At 49.7% G+C, this 16,484-nt stretch overlaps 1 protein-coding gene across 1 annotated transcript; it reads right to left on the bottom strand.

Moving 5' to 3' along the window:
- Positions 1–288: 288 nt before the first annotated feature.
- On the bottom strand, positions 289–13,009 carry Rhbdd2 (rhomboid domain containing 2). Its single transcript, XM_028894434.2, has 4 exons — positions 12,751–13,009; positions 8,377–8,784; positions 5,435–5,585; positions 289–1,506 (listed from the first exon to the last, which is right to left on the bottom strand). The coding sequence occupies exons 1-4, from the start codon at positions 12,926–12,928 to the stop codon at positions 1,158–1,160; spliced, it is 1,086 nt and encodes a 361-aa protein (XP_028750267.1). The 5' UTR covers positions 12,929–13,009; the 3' UTR covers positions 289–1,157.
- Positions 13,010–16,484: the final 3,475 nt, after the last annotated feature.

Here is a 16,484-nt window from a genome sequence, read left to right as displayed (position 1 = left end):
CCTCTGAAGTACCAAAATTAAAGGCACCTACCACCATGCTCAGCTTATTTTTATTAAAAATAATAATAATAATACAAACTTTTTGAGACAGTCTAACTTGCCCAGGCTAGCCCCTGGTTGACCAAATTTCTACCTCATCTTTTCCACCCACTTCCCAAGTCAGGTCCCCAGTGTTGATCCCAAGCACAGGCTATATTCAGACTTGATGTGACCCTTTCTGTCACCGCCCACTCCTGTCGTTGGGATCACTCCCCACCCTGGGCTGACCACAAATAAGCCACACATCACTGGCAGGTTGGAGGCTGGTTTTTATACAAAGGTAACTAACTCACAGGGTGGACCAGCAGCATGCTGCTGCAGGTCACCACTGTCTGGCAGAAGTCAGGACCGGGATGGCTGGAGGGGGCAAACGGTGCCACACAGACCGTCCAGTACAGAGACACAAGCAAGGACCCACGGGCACTGAGCAGGTAGGACCGCCAAGTCCCTGGCGCCCGATGACAATTGCACTTTCTCGTGCTCAGGACACTGGATGAGGAACCGGAAAACCTTGAAGTGGCTGTGGAGCCTCCAGACTCCATGGGACCCCGGAGTGTCTCACTTCTCACGTGGCCCAGTGGCTGGCTTCAGACCCACTGTGTAGCTGAGGATGCCCTTCAACGTCTGATCCCGCCCTGATCATAGCTGAGCTCACAGGCATGTCTCACCACGCCCAGTTTCATTTCCTGTGTCTGGAAGCTGAGTCAGGAAACTACTTTCTAGAGCTGCCTTGAGGGGAAACGATACAGATATATAGGGATATTTATCAAAGTACTCAACAGAGCTGGCACATAGAGGTAATTAATTAATAATAATAATTATTATTTGTGTGTGTGTGTGGAGCTGAGGACTATGCTGGGTAAGCGCTCTACCACAGTGCTCTGTCCCCGCCATTTTTATTAATTTTCACAGTCTTCTTATACACAGCCTAGGCTGACCTTGAACTTGCTCTGGGGTCCAGACAGATCTTGACCCTTGGATCTATCGGCCTCAACCTCCCAAGCAGCTGGGATGACAGGCTAGCAAGCCCTTGGCTTCAATAAATAATTCTGAAGAAATCCCTCACTCGGATAGGACCTCTCTCTGTCCAACACGTAGGAGCCTCCTCTGCAGACGGGCTAGGGCATGGCGACCTTGGAAGACTCCTTGGGGCCTGAAGCCCCTGGGGTGCCCAGGGCCCCAGAATACACAGTGCCAGGACAGCTGATGGGGGAGGGAGGCTGCACCCCCTGGGAGGTCCCTGCAGAAGCGGGGTACACACTGGAGGCACTGGGGTTAGGGCCAAAGTGGTTCTGCACATAACACAGGCCGGAAGCAGGCTGGTACGGAGGCAGGCTGGGCATGTGTCCGGGAGGCCAGGGGGCCAGTTTCTGCCCACTGGCATGCTGCATCTGGGTGACAGGGTGACTTGGGGTCAGATGAGGGTGGCAACTCTGTGTGGGGTAGGAGCCGGGTGCAGGGTTCAGCCTGGAAAGGAATAAGAGAAGACAGAGTCATTCTGTTGGCAGGGACAAGGTCCACCATGTCGTTTCCTGAGATAAGGGCATGGATTGGGCATAGCCAGCACCAGGTTTCCAGGGAGGAGAAGGACCGGGGGCGGGGGGGGGGGGGGCAGGGTTTCACGTAGCTCAGGCGTCCTTGAATCCTCAGTGTAGCTAAGAATGACCTTAAACTTGGGATCCTTCTACCTGTACCTCAGAAGATTTCGGCTACAGGCATGAGCCACCACACCCCGCCTGTGTAGTGCCCGGGGTCAGATCTAGGGATCCGTGTGTACTAGGTAAGAGTGTACACATGTCGGAACACAGTCCAAGAATGGAGTCGCCTGAGGATTCTGACAGCTTGAGGGAGAACTCTGAGAAAAAAAAGAGTTTTGTGCCCTTAGTTTCTTCAAAACACAGAATTGTTCTTGGACTGTGTTTGCATGTTCCTCCCAGGGGTAGCGGACAGGAGTGAGTTTTCCTCAGCTGTTGTTATTCACGCACCTCCATGGAGAAACAAACATGTTTTGTCATGTGTGGCTTGTCCTTGTGATTAAACACCTTACTCATGTGATTCCTCTTAATCCTCAGGTATAAACTGCCTGTTGCTTTGAATAAAGTTGGCTATTGCAGGAGACTTTAGTCAACCTCATTTTAGGCCCCAAGCATACACACAAGTACAAAATTTTGAAAATATAAAAACTTCTTTTCCCGTTGGGGCTGGGCTGTGGCTCAGTGGAGTACCTGCTCAGTATGGGCCAAGCCCTGGTTTCCAACCCCAGCTCACTAACCCACTCCGGCTTCTCGGAGTGCTGTTTTCCTTTCCTTTTCTTTCTTTCTCTTTCTCTCCCCCCCGAGACAGGGTTTCTCTGTGTTGTGTTTTGGTGCCTTTCCTGGATCTTGCTTTGTAGACCAGGCTGGTCTCGAACTCACAGAGATCCACCTGCCCCTGCTTCCCGAGTGCTGGGATTAAAGGCCTGTACCACCACAGCCTGGCCTTTTTTTTCTTTTGAGACAGAGTCTCGCTAAAGTCTTGGGCAGCCTGGAACTCTCTATATAGACCAGGCTGGCCTCAAACTCACAGAGATCCACCTGTTTCTGTCTCCCTAGTGCTGGGATTAAAGGTGTGCATTACCTTCTTATTAAAATGATTTTCCACTTGTGTGTGTGTGTGTGTATGTGTGTGTGTTGTGTGTGTATATGGTGTGTGTGTTTGTGTGTGTGTGTGTTGTGTGTGTGTGTGTTGTGTGTGGGTGTGTGTGTGTGTTGTGTGTGTGTGTGGGTGTATGGTGTGTGTGTGTGTTGTGTGTGTGTATGGTGTGTGTGTGTGTGTGTGTGTGTGTGTGTGTGTGGTGTCAGAGAACTTTCAGGAGTCAGTTCTTTCCTTCTACCATGAGGGATGTACCTTCTGTCCTCAGACTTGGTGGCAGATGTCCTGATCCACCAAGCCATCTTTCTGGCCTCTTTTCTTTCTTGTTTTTAATAAACCGTCTCTATTTTTATTACAACAAAACCACCCAAACTCTATGCCAAACCAACTTTCCAAACAAGATCAATCACAGAGACAAAACAACCCACGCGGCAGCTTACTAGAATAAACACACGTGTCCTGTCGTAACGCTCTTGGTGACTCTGTTAGGACACCTGAAACATCATGTTCTGTTCTGATACCTGCAGCCACCAGCCACGTGAGGAACAGAGAAGGAACACAAAGAGCTACCCATGCCACACCTGTCCAGGGTCAGAGCCGGCACCAGGTGACAGAGCTTCCCAGCGGGCAGGTCTAACTCAGAACAGAACCCTTTTTCTGGGTGCCCAGGGGCAGGCAGCTCCATTCACTAGGAGTGTGTGAGTTGGGGCTGACCCCACCCCATTACTGTCACATAGGACACTCCTTGAGGGGCAAGTCTGGACCTTTCAAGCCTGTCAAGTTCCTAGGAGACCCTTACTTGCTAGGCACACACTCTCCCACTGAGCCACATCCGCAGCCCTTGGCTTCTTCAGATGTGGCAAGCTGAGGTGGGGTTTCACTCTGTAGCTCAGTCTGGCCTCCAACTCCAAATCCTCCTGCCTCAGCCTCCCAAGTGCTGAGATTACAGATGGGTCCATACCCTCCTTCTTTCTTGGCTTTAAAAATTGCTTGCCAGGCAGTGGTGATGCACGCCTTTAATCCCAGCACTTGGGAGGCAGAGGCAGGTGGATCTCTGTGAGTTCGAGGCCAGCCTGGGCTACAGAGTGAGATCCAGGACAGGCACCAAAACTGCACAGAGAAACCCTGTCTCAAAAACAAACAAACAATTGCTCAAAAGGAACCCGGAGACATGGCTCAGTTGGTAGAGTGTTTGCCTGCACACACAAGGCCCTGGGTTCCACCCCAGCACCACATAAGCTGGGCACTGAGATGGAGGCATGAGAAGATCAGGGTCATTCTGATGAAACAGCTATTGAGGAACTGGACGCTCTATCTACAAATACACAAACAAAACACGCACGCACTAAATAAATAAATAGCACAGAACCCAAACCCAATTATTCCAGTTCAATGAAGCTTGCTGCAGACATTGGGAGTGGAGGGACCCCCCTCCCCGCCCCCCAGTCACTGCTGGCCCTGTGGAGTCTGAGACACAGCCGGAAGGAACACAATGGCCGAGGCGGGATGGGGAAGGAGCCCCAGCAGGCTCTTCCCTGGACTGTTACCTGGGATCACCTGTCCTCTCTGGCCTCCTCCATAGAGAAGGTGTGAGAACTCCTAAGCTCTGGCAGCTTGCCTAGCAGGGTTCAAGAGCAAACAAGCCTGGACGGGAAACAAGTCAGCCTCACCTACTCTTGTTGGGGAGCCAAGAAACTCTCCTTTGGGGGAGCCAAGAAACTCCTTTCAGGTTTCCTACCCTGTCACCTACTGAGCAGACTATCCAAGCCTGGCTCCCTGCCACAGGCCAGTGCTACCCGCAGTGTTGCTGACTGGGCAGTGTTAGGACTCTTCTCTCTCCACAAACCACTCGGAATCACACCCAAGGGTCTGTCTTTGGCCACTCCTGCTAGGTTCATTTTCACACAGGGCAGCAGCAGTGTTCAGAAGATATTTGTGCATAGATTCTTTCCTTATTTGCAGTGCTGGAACCCAGGGCCTCCTCTGAATTAGGTAAGAGCTCTACCACTGAGCCACACCCCAGCCCCTCACTGGGGGATTCTAGGCAGGGGCTCTACCACTGAGCCACACCCCAGCCCCTCACTGGGGGATCCTAGGCAGGGGCTCTACCACTGAGTCACACCCCAGCCCCTCACTGGGGGATTCTAGGCAGGGGCTCTACCACTGAGTCATACCCCAGCCCCTCACTGGGGGATTCTAGGTAGGTGCTCTACCACTGGGCCACACCCCAGCCCCTCACTGGGGGATTCTAGGCAGGGGCTCTACCACTGAGCCACACCTCCAACCCCTCACTGGGGGATTCTAGGCAGGAGCTCTACCACTGAGCCACACCCCAGCCCCTCACTGGGGGATTCTAGGCAGGGGCTCTACCACTGAGCCACACCCCAGCCCCTCACTGGGGGATTCTAGGCAGGGGCTCTACTGCTGAACTAGAACTACGTTACTTAGCTGCACAGAGCTGAGACTGTGTTCCCTCTCCTGTATCTGCCGAGATGAACCACATCCTTTCCCGTGTCTACAGTTGTTCTTGGAATGAGATGGAGAGCAGGCCGTGCGATTATATCTACAGCCAGGTATCTCAGAACAGACAAGAGCCTCCCAAGTTCAAAGCCGTCCCTGGCTTTCTGACTCAAGGAAACCAAAGGCAGGGGTGGGTGTCCGCACAGTGACAGAGCACCTGACTAGCACGGGAAAGGCCTTGGATCCAACTCCCAGCACTGAAAGCAGCCAAGCAACCAAACAGGTCAGGGGACTCATCACTTACTTCCGGCTCTGGGCTGCTCTTCTTTCAGCAGAAGAACCTGAGACGTACTTGAACAGGGGAATCCTCCTCATGACACTGAAGGGGAACTTCTGATCAAGCTTCAGGGCCACTCGCTCAGAGAGGTCCAGGGAGTAGCAGTAGGTGAGGCCATCTGAGGTGGGTGTATTAAGAAAAATTGAAGGCAGCAAGAACAGGGGCAGCTGACAAGCCCTTTGAGGACCCAGCCCCCGGGAAACACAGATGTGTGCCTCAGTCTCTGTAGAGGCCTGAACATTCCCATCAACACGCCTCACAGGAAGCAATACCACTCGAGACATGCATCAGAATTCACACGCACCCCTGAGCCTTCCAACCATAGCCACGATGGTTTTTTCTTTCTTTTTTTTTTTTTTTTTTGGCTTTTTGAGACGAGGTTTCTCTATGGAGCTCTGTAGACCAGGCTGATCTGGAACTCAGAGATCCACCTGCCTCTGTCTTCTGCATGCTGGGTTTAAGGTGTGCGCCACCACCACCCAGTTTACAATCCAGGCCTAATGTAACACAGAGACTGGTACACTCCTGGACTTTCACTCCAAATCAAAGGTGCTCTGCCTCAGTGTGACCAACTGAACTTCACATGGCCTTTTGCTGAGGGAGGGACATATAAGTAGCCTAGTCTGGCCTCGTACCTCAAACCCCTTGATGAGGAGGCAAATTCCAATGCGGCTTCTCCGGAAGCATTTTCTCCATGTAGTCACCGTCTTGTGTTTGTCCGCCACTGCTGAATAGTCTGTGCCACAAACCCTTCTACAATTTTATTACGTACATATTCTGTGTGTGTGTACATGCACGTGGAGGCAAGTGTGCCAGTGTGTGTGTGTGTGTGTGTGTGTGTGTGTGTGTGTGTGTAGGGAGGGGTTGGGAGAACAACTTTCTGGAGTTGGAATCCACTCTCCTTCCACCATGAAGGTCCCAGGGATGGAACTCAGGTTGTCAGGCTTAGCCGCAATCCCTTTTACCCAGCAGGCCACCTTACTAGCCGCCCTTCAGTAAATCTTACACATCTGTTTTATGCCTGCACCAGGGGGTAAGTACAGGTTGAGTACTCCTTATCCAAAATAGTGTGGGTGAAGTATCTCGGGTCTCACAGGTTATCTGAATACTTGCACATGTATGACAGAATCCACTTGTACCTCACACAGCCTGCGGTGACTTGACACGGTATTTTGGGTTCATCCATGTCCTTAGACTACAGTCAGGTCAGGTCAGAATGTTCCATTTGTCATAAGAATGGTCAAAACATTCCAGATTCTGGGGGTTGGGGATTTAGCTCAGTGGTAGAGCGCTTGTCTAGCAAACGCAAGGCCCTGGGTTCGGTCCTCAGCTCCAGGAAAAAAAGAAAAAAAAACATTCCAGATTCTGAAGTATTTTGGATCTCAGAATTCCTAATTAAGGAGGCTCAATCTCTAATAAATGCCAGATAAGGGTAATGCTGGCCTTGTAGCTCAGTAGGGACTTGACCAGAGGGCCTAGGTTGGATCCCCAGCCCCGCCTAAAATGGATATTTCCGGTACTAATCGGCTGAATGTAATCCCAGCTACTCCAGAGGCTGGAGGACTGACTTCAATCTGCCGCCTCAGTCAGCTCCAGGACCAGTGAGCTACCTTCGACCTTACCTCAAAATTAGAAGAGGCAAGCCGGGTGTGTGCACACACACCTTTAATCCCAGCACTCAGGAGGCTGAGGCAGGCAGATCTCTGTGAGTTTGAGGCCAGCCTGGTCTACAGAGTGAGTTCCAGGACAGGCACCAAAACTACACAGAGAAACCCTGTCTCAAAAAACAAAAACAAACAAAACAAAACAAAAAGTTACCGTCTGAGAGCAGGGGACTCTAAAGATGGCTTCATAGTTAAGAGTGTAAACTGTTCTTCCAGAGGACTCAAGTTCAGCTCCCAGCACCCACATGGCAGCTCCTGTAACTCCAGTTCCAGGGGACTTGATATCCTCTTCTGGCCTCCTCAGTGCCAGCATGCAGGTGCCCGTATCCACAGACTTACCCATAAACAAAAATAAACCTTAAAAAAGAAAGAAAGCGCACACCAAGCAATTTCTAACTGGGGTATGGAACCAGGTATGATGACAAGTGACAGTAACCCTGGCACTCAGGACACTGAGGTGGGTCTTGAGTTTGGGTCTAGCCTGGGCCATATAGCAAGACCTTATTACAACCCCTTTCCCTCTGAGAAAAAAGAAAATTAAGGGCTGGGATGTAGCTCAGTGGTAGAGTGCCCGTCAATCACGCACAACGCCCTGAGCTTGATGCTCTCAACCCAGCAAAAAGAGAACAAAAATCTCAGCAAGCCCAGGTCTGTTTCTTAACCGGTCCACAAACACCTCCAGGTGATGGACGTCTCGGGTTCTTCCAATGAACACTCTGTGTGGAGGCCAGAGGCCAACCTCGGGTGTCGATGCTCAGGAATTAGGGTCTCTCACTTGATCTGGAACTTACCACACTAGGCTGGGCGTGGTGGGCCAGGGAGCCTTAGGGACTTGCCTGACTCGACCCCTGCAGTTCAGGGATCAGAGATTACCTTCCAGGGCTATGGATTATGTCAAGCTTGCACAAATCCTTTACTGAGGAAGCCACCTCCCTGGCCTCCTCCAGTGAGGCTGCACGCTAGAGTTAGTCGAGTAGATTACAACAAAAAAGGCAGGCCAGTATAATTAAGCTTAAACCGCCAACTGTAAACTAGATGGGTTTGAGCTGGCCCGGGCAGGCAACCATATTTGTATTTTCCAGATGAGTTCTGGTCCAGGGAGGGAAGGAGAGCTGCCCAAGGCTCCGAGGTTTTCAAGGCGGGAGCCAAACCCAGACTGCCTGTGTACCTGAACACCCCACACCCTCCAAGTGAGTTTGTCCTCTAGTATAGCTTCCCTCAGCCGCCCCCTTCCAGGAAGGATACAGGACAGGCCGATGAGAAGGCCAGAGACATTACTCAGGAAGGAGGTCTGAGGGATGAGCCAGGAGGCACACAGCAGCAGCCACGGCACCAGGACGGAAGGCACCACCACGCCAAACACCAGGGCCCGCCTCATCCGCGAGCGGACTGAGGTGAGTCCCAGCATGGCGAAGGCCACGGGGGTGAACCCTCTGGCGTCCTCCACCTCCCCCAGCTTGGACAGCGACGACACGGACTCGAAGGACAGGTAGATGATGGCGGAGGAGACGGTGAAGATCAAGGTGAAGAAGCAATGGCGGACGGTGCCCACGGTCCTCTCGAAGTTGCCAGCGAAGCGCCAGATGATGATGGCGCCGCAGAGCAGGGAGACCGGGTTCTCGTAGACGAAGATGTAGGTCACCAGCCTGTAAACTAAAGACGGGTTTGGGTTAATGGTCCAAGTGCTGTTCCATCCAGTGGCAGCCAGGTCCCCAGCCAGCGAGGGGAGGGAGCCCTGAAGCCGGGCGGGGCTATAGCTCGGCTGGTACGGTGCTTGCCCGGTGTGGACAAAGCCCTGGGTTCCATTCCCAGCACCACACACACACACCACACACAGGAAATGGTGGTGCGCACCTATGAGCTCGGCCCTCAGGAGGGAGAGGCAGGAGGGTCAGGAGTTCAAGGTCATTCCTGGTTACACTGTGAGTTTGAAGCCAGCTTGGTCTACACGCCCGTCTCAAAAATAAAATAATAAACAGGAAAGTGAGACAAGTGTCCACCATCCGAGGCGTAAGTATATAACATAACCTCTGCTTCTTCCTGGCCCTGGAGACAGGGTTATCAAGACCAATTCCTGTGATTCAAAGCATGAGCATAGAATGTAGTCTCCGTTCCTTCTTGGCCCTGGAACAAAGACTGTCTAGACCAATTTCTATGTGTGAAAAAGAGAATTTTTGTGAACTTGTCAAATGCTTTATTAACATTGTTTTAGGGATCTTTTAAAGAATCTGTCATTTGTGTGTCTCTGTATACGCCACCTTTTATGTGGAGGTGCCTGGGGAGGCCGGAAGAGGGTGTCTGATCCCCTGCAGCTGGAGTTCCAGGAGGTTGTGAGTGAGCTGCCCCATGTGGGTGCTGGGAACCGGACTTGGATCCTCCACAAGAGCAGCAAGCTCTCTTAACATCTCTCCAGCCCTCCTTCTGTAGATGTTAATACTGACCCACCTCACTGGGCAACTGAGGGTTAATTAACAGTAAGAGCTTCAGGGTGGACTGGGTGGGGGTCAGTTAACACTTGTGCCCCCATCTCCTCAGCTGCTAATTCTGGCCTCTCCTTCCACTGAGGCTGTTCAAGGGAAGAAAGAAGGAATCATGAATTATTTTGTGGTTTATAAGGACTATAATGTTATCATTAATAATATACAGAAATTGGACGCCTTCTCTAAGAACGCATTTCCAGGTTTACGGGTGGAGCCAAGATTTATATGCCATAAAATACCAAAGAAAGGGGCTGGAGAGATGGCTCGGAGGTTAAGAGCACTGCTTGTTCTACCAGAGGTCCTGAGTTCAATTCCCAGCAACCACATACATGGTGGCTCAGAACCATCTGTAATGAGATCTGGTGCCCTCTTCTGGTCTGTGGGTGTACATGCACACAGAACACTGTATACATACTAAATAAATAAATCTTAAAAAAAAAAAAAGATTCCAAAGAAAATCCTTCTCTCTCTCTCTCTCTCTCTCTCTCTCTCTCTCTCTCTGCTGTGAGACAAGGTTTCACTATGCAGCCCTGTCTGGCCTACAGCTATGTAGACCAGGCTGGCTCCTGCTTCCTGAGGGCTGCTGGGATTATATATGTAAGTCATCCCATTTTTTTTTTTTTTTTTTGAGATAAGGTTTGGATATATAGCCCAGGCTGGCCAGGAACCCACCATCTTTCTGCCTCAGCCTTTGAGTGCTGAGATTACAAGTGTCTGCCATCAATGATTTCCTACGTACAGAGTCTCTGTTTTGTGTGATGGAAAAGCCCCAGTAGTATCAGGACATAATATCATGAGTGCAATAAATCAATACAATTAATGTAATTAATGATTATCATTAATAGAGTTATTGAATGACAAAAAAAACACAAGTGGCTGCCATCCTATTTGGTTTATACTTTTTATTTTTTCTAAATACAAGTTATGGGTAGCAGACATAATTTTTAAAAACTTTATCGTGGTTATATGGGAGTGCATGCGTGCAAGGCACCCTGTGGCATTCGGAGGAAAACCTGCAGGAGTCAGTGCCACCATATAGGTCCTGGGGACCAAACTGCAATGGTCATGATTGGTGACAAGTGCCTTTACCTGCTGAGCCACCTTATAGGGCTCTAATGCACTTTTTTGTTTCTTTATTTGAGACAGGAAATCACTATGTAGTCCTGGCTGGCCTGGAACTCCTTATGTAAACCAGGCTGGCCTCGAACTCACAGAGATCCGCCTGCCTCTGCCTGCCCAGTGCTGGGATTAAAGGTCTGTGCCACCACACCTGGCTCTTTAAGGTACTTATCTCTCTCTGTGGGCTGAAACCCTAACATGAGAGAGAAAGATGAAGCACTAGTGTCATTTCTTAGGAGTGTAAGACTTGGAGGGGGTCTTGGCTTTATCATAACCAGGCTGCCTGGGCTCAGTTAAGTCCAACGACCATATCCTCACAGCTTCAATTTCCTCATTGGGAAGTATCAGGTCAAGCCCAAGGCCTTCAAAGATCCCGTATCTCTACCTGTTCATGAATCCCACACTCACACAAATGTTATGTAGTGCATGTCTGTGTCCTAGTACTCAGGAGGCTGAGGCAGGAGATTTATGGGCTTGTGGCCACTCTGGGCTACACGGTGAGTTCTGACCATTCTGGTCTACATAAATAGCAAGACCCTGTTTCAAAGGAAAAAGGAAAGAAAGAAAGAGGGTATGTGCCTCATTAGATTGGCATTTAGCTGACTATAAGAAGTGCTACATGCAGGGCTGGATAGACAGTTCACAACCATCTGTAATGAGATCTGGTGCCCTCTTCTGGCCTGTAGGCATACACGCAGACAAAATAAATAATACATATTTTTATTTTGTATACATAATAAACTTAAAAAAAAAGTGCTACAATGAAATTTGCAGGCAAATGGATGGAACTAGAAAAAATCATCCTAAGTAGGTAACCCAAACCCAGAAGGACAAACATGGTATGTACTCACTCATAAGTGGATTCTAGATATAAAGCAAAGAACAATCGGACTGCAACCCACAGAACCAGGGAGGCTACATAGCAGGGGGGAGCCTAGGATGACTGTGGCTTATAATAAGTTTTGGTTTTATTCAATTACTAGGCAAGCCTCAATGAAACATTTCACTGTTAGGACAAGAATTTATACTGTATCAAGCTGATAATAGAAAAATAAATTTAAAAAAGGTGAAAAAAGTGTTGTTTTTTAAGACAGGGTTTTTCTCTGTGTAGTCCTGGCTGGCCTTGAACTCACCTGCCTCTGCCTCCCAAGTGCTGGGACTAGAGGCATGTGCCATTACCGTATGGATCCCAAATTAAATGACCCACATACGTATATATCTATATAAGGGTGTGCGCATTATATGTCCAAACCTTAGTTCTAAAACAGCATACTAAAAACAAAAAGCTGGGTTCCTATCTCAATATTTTGATGTATTAGCTTTGTGATTCATCTTCAATTTCTGGTAAACAGGCAATTTAATTTGGCCTGTCATGAAATTGCTGTGAGGACGACATGAAATGAATGCACAGGCCTCTGTTACTGGGGGGTTCCAGGAAAAGAATGAGAAAGAAACAAAGGCTAGGAATTCCTGTCTTTTACAAAAGGATGATTACAGACTTAATTGGTCTGAGAAAATTCTCTCCCCTGAGAAAACACACACTTTACCAGGGGCAGAAGACGGCCCAGCCCTTTCCTCCTTCCATGAGCTGGAATTAAGAGTCAGGGTTAAGGTAAAGACGCAGCAGAAAATTCTAGACTCAAGAGGAAAAACCATTCATGCAGGTGACAAGAGACGAAGTTCAACTGTCACGATGAAGGCGAGAGACGTTTGTTTTGTTCCTGAGGGGCTCAGGCCTTCAGCAGATGGGGGTCTGTATTTATAAAACTGGAGGGGCGAAGGAGGGGGAGTCATCCTCAAAACCAAAGAATGAATGGGCCCGGGGGTGGACATGCAAGGTGGCAGTTTGGGGTAGGGAAGGAATTGGCGAAGATGATGATGAGACTTTGGACAAGACTTGCTGGAGCTCCAAGCGGGGAGATCAGTGATGGGCACGGAGGCTGGGGGCTGGCTGGCAGTGACGGATAGCTGGGGTCCCTGGGTTGAGGAAGCGCGCCATCCCCGCCCAGTTCCTGCTCACCTTGCCAGTTGCGCAGGGCCTCGGAGCGCAGCGACAGCCCCGAAGGCGCCAGAGGTGGCTGCAGCAGGAACAGGCGGGGCCCCGACACCAGCAGCGAGAGCAGGGCGGTGAAGAATGTGGCGGAGGGCACCTCGGGACACGAGCACCAGAAGCGACTCGCGGGCCCCGGGGCCGCCATGGCCGCCAGACCTTCCCGCGCGCCGCCTCGGCACTCGCCGCCCGCCTCGGCAATTTCCGCCTCCCTGCGGCGGTCTCCCCAGGCAACAGTGGAAAGCGGGCCTCTCAAGCCCCGCCCACATGGAAGAAGGACCAATCCCGTAGGGCCATCCGCCCAAAGGAGGCCGGGAGTTGTAGTTTCAGCGCGCCCTCTGCGGGCCAATATTCAGTTTCCTTCTACTTTCTCTCTCTCTTTACTTATTTTTTTTAATTTAATTACATCTGTCTATTTCTTTGAGTATGGGCGAGGGGCACGTGCGTGCAACGCGTGTGAAGGACAGGCGACAACTTAAGGGAGTTGGTTCTCTTCTTCCACCTGTGGGTCCTGGGCATTGAATTCTGGTTATTAGGCTTAGCAGCCTTTACCTTCTAAGCCGTCTCGTTTTCCCTTTTTATTTTTGCTTTTATTTTTTTAGATGTTATTCTCTATTAACTCGTGAGACAGTGTACAAGGTGTATACACATGCACCTCTACTGTCAGGCATCTTGAAGATACGATCGCCCCACTTTTTTTTTTTTTTTCTAGACAGGGTTTCTCTGTGTAACCTCTCTGGCTGTCCCCGAACTCACTCTGTAGACCAGGCGACCTCGAACTCACAGAGCTCCGCCTGCCACTGTCTTCCAAGTGCTGGAATTAAAGGCATGCGCCACCAGGCCCAGCTCATTGTGGCATTTTCATACATGTGTAATACATGTGCATAATGTATTTTGGTCATATTTGATCACAGCTCCATTATCCTCTCTGGTTTTCCCACCTAGTCTCCCTTCTGCTTCCATCTTTCTTTCTTTTTTCTCTCTCTTTCTTTCTTTCTTTGGTGACCCAGTGAATTTCATTAAACTCACTTACAGAAGCAGGGTGAAGATTTTTTATGAAGCATGGGCACCTAACTAGTAGCTACACCACTTCAGAAAACATCTCTCCCTCTTCTAGCAACCCTTAACTGCCAGTAGATCCTCAGAGAGGGGGCGGGGCCTTGAGGGCCACTCCTCCTGCTTTTTTTTTTTTTTTTTAAATGTAGATAGTCTTATGTAGCCCAGGCTGGCCTGGACTCACTCTGTAGCCAAAGTGAGTCTGGTCTCCACCTGATCCTCCACCTCTAGAGTGCCAAGATTTTAGGCGCGCACCACCTCCCACAGTTTATACAGTACTGGGGCTCGAACCCAGGGACTCGACTGAACTGAACTGAACTTCATTCTCAGCCCAGCCAACTGTAATGATTATGACGCCTCTTGTGGTCCACAGAGCCCTATTCTCTCTCTCTCTCTCTTTCCCTCTCTCTCTCTCTCTCTCTCTCTCTCTCTCTCTGTCACACACACACACACACACACACACACACACACACACACACACACACACACACCACTTGTGTTTGGCTTTATTATACCAAAGAGGAAACCGAGTCTCGGAGGGTCCCCTGACTGATACAGTTAAGTAGCAAAGGGAGGATTAGAACTTGGGTCTTCCCACCTGATTGGCCAAGAAGACAGCGTGGGCATCTTCTGGAGATGGATTGAAGAGGGATGAGGAGGCGAGGAAGGACGTCAAGAGTTACGCATGCGCTATGATGCTTTACTGAGATCGGCTTTCGCCCTTCACAATTAGAACAGCAGTTCCCGCAGAGAAAACCTGTTTCAAGCGGACAACTGGAGCATCCTCTCTGAGCTGTAAGTGCTTTAACAGTGAGGTCGCTTCCTGGTGAAGTCACCGGTGGGAAGAGAGAGTCAGGGATTGAATCCCAGTTTGCTGGGCCCCAGGGGCAACTTCAGGTATCTTCCCAGTATGTTTTGTTTGGGCAGTACTGGGCACTGAGCCTACAGCCCATGCATGAGAGGTAAGTGCTCCACCACTGCGCTAAAGCCCTTCTTCCCAGTATTCCTATATGCACTGATAGACTCCCGAAGCCTGGAAATGGTGGCGCATGCCTTTAATCCCAAACACAGGCAGGCGGATCTGTGAGTTCGAGGCCAGTTTGGTCCAGGACAGCCAAGGCTACACAGAGAAACCCTGTCTTGAAAAACTAACCAACCAACCAACTAACCGACCAACTAACCGACCAACTAACCAACAAACTAACCAACTAACTAACAACTAACTAAAAGACTCTTGGAAAATAATCAGTTCGTAATCAAGAAACCGTCCAGCCCCCAAAGAAACAATAGCGTTGCTCACATAACATCTACCACTAGGGGGCAGCACGGGGCTACAGACTCACGATAGGAATAATGAGATTTGTTTAAAAAAGGGAGGGCTGTGAGGAGGTGCCCAGCCTGGAGAACTGAGTTTGACCCTCCGGACCCACGTGGTAGAAGGGGAAGCCGGAAAGCCGACTTCTGCAAGCTGTCTTCTGACCTCCACACAAGCGCCCACACACATAGACACAAATAAACAAATGAACATACTAGAATGGAAGACCAAAGGGGGCGGGGGATAGGCATGGTCTGTCTTTCTACACAAACCGCAGCTCTCATTTCAAAGAGTTTATTCTTGAGCTAAATATGGAAATGGTTTCATCCAGCTTTAGTAGCTATGGAGAAGCAACAATAACAAAAGGTCATAAACAAACATCTTTTTTGGATACATTGTTGTGACCATCAGGGTCACGGATGCTCAAAGTGGGTACTATTCATGCAGAGGACCTGAGTTCTGTTCCCGCACTCATAGAGTGGCTCACAGCTGCCTGTAATTTTCAGCTCCAAGCCTCCACAGACCCCCACACTCACGTTCACACACACGCACACACACACACACACACACACACACGCACGCACGCACGCACGCACATGCACATGATTAAATAAAATAAAAATAAAAATCTTCTAACAAAAATAGAAGGAAGAATAGTGAGATGCCTCAGTGGGTTAAGGCGCTTGCTGTCAAGCCTGACCAACTAGAGTTCGATCCCCGAGACCTGATGGAAGAGAACCTACTCTCACAAATTGTCCCTGGACATCTACATGAGTTTGCAAACAAGTAAAAATAAGGCCGGGTGGTGGTGGCTCTGGCCTTTTATCCCAGCACTTGGGAGGCAGAGCCAGGTGGATCTCTGTGAGTTCGAGGCCAGCCTGGGCTACCAAGTGAGTTCCAGGAAAGGCGCAAAGCTGCACAGAGAAACCCTGTCTGAAAAAGCCAAAAATAAATAAATAAATAAATAAATAAATAAATAAATAAATAAATAAAATAAGAAAAAGAAGAGGAAGACACTCCCGAGAATGGACGTGGGCTAGTGAGCAGAGACAAGATGGTCTCCGATTGGATACCATCGCCACAGCCCCTCCCCCACTTGTACATCACCGTGTTTCTTTGGACGCTCTGTCAGCTAGAGGAAGCCCAGGTGAGGACGTTGACAGTCTTTCTCTTTCACACATTTTGTAAAATTACGGTTTTTTTACTTGCTTATTTATTTCTTATTTACTGGGTGGGACAGCGGTGGAGACCCATGCTAGGACGCATGTGTGGGAGTCAGTAGACAGCCTGAGGTGGCCGGTTCTCTCTTTCCACCTTGTGGGTCTTAGGGATC

Source organism: Peromyscus leucopus, chromosome 23, assembly GCF_004664715.2.
Source record: "Peromyscus leucopus breed LL Stock chromosome 23, UCI_PerLeu_2.1, whole genome shotgun sequence".
NCBI lineage: Eukaryota > Metazoa > Chordata > Mammalia > Rodentia > Cricetidae > Peromyscus > Peromyscus leucopus.
This window is presented reverse-complemented; position numbering and strand designations above follow the sequence as displayed.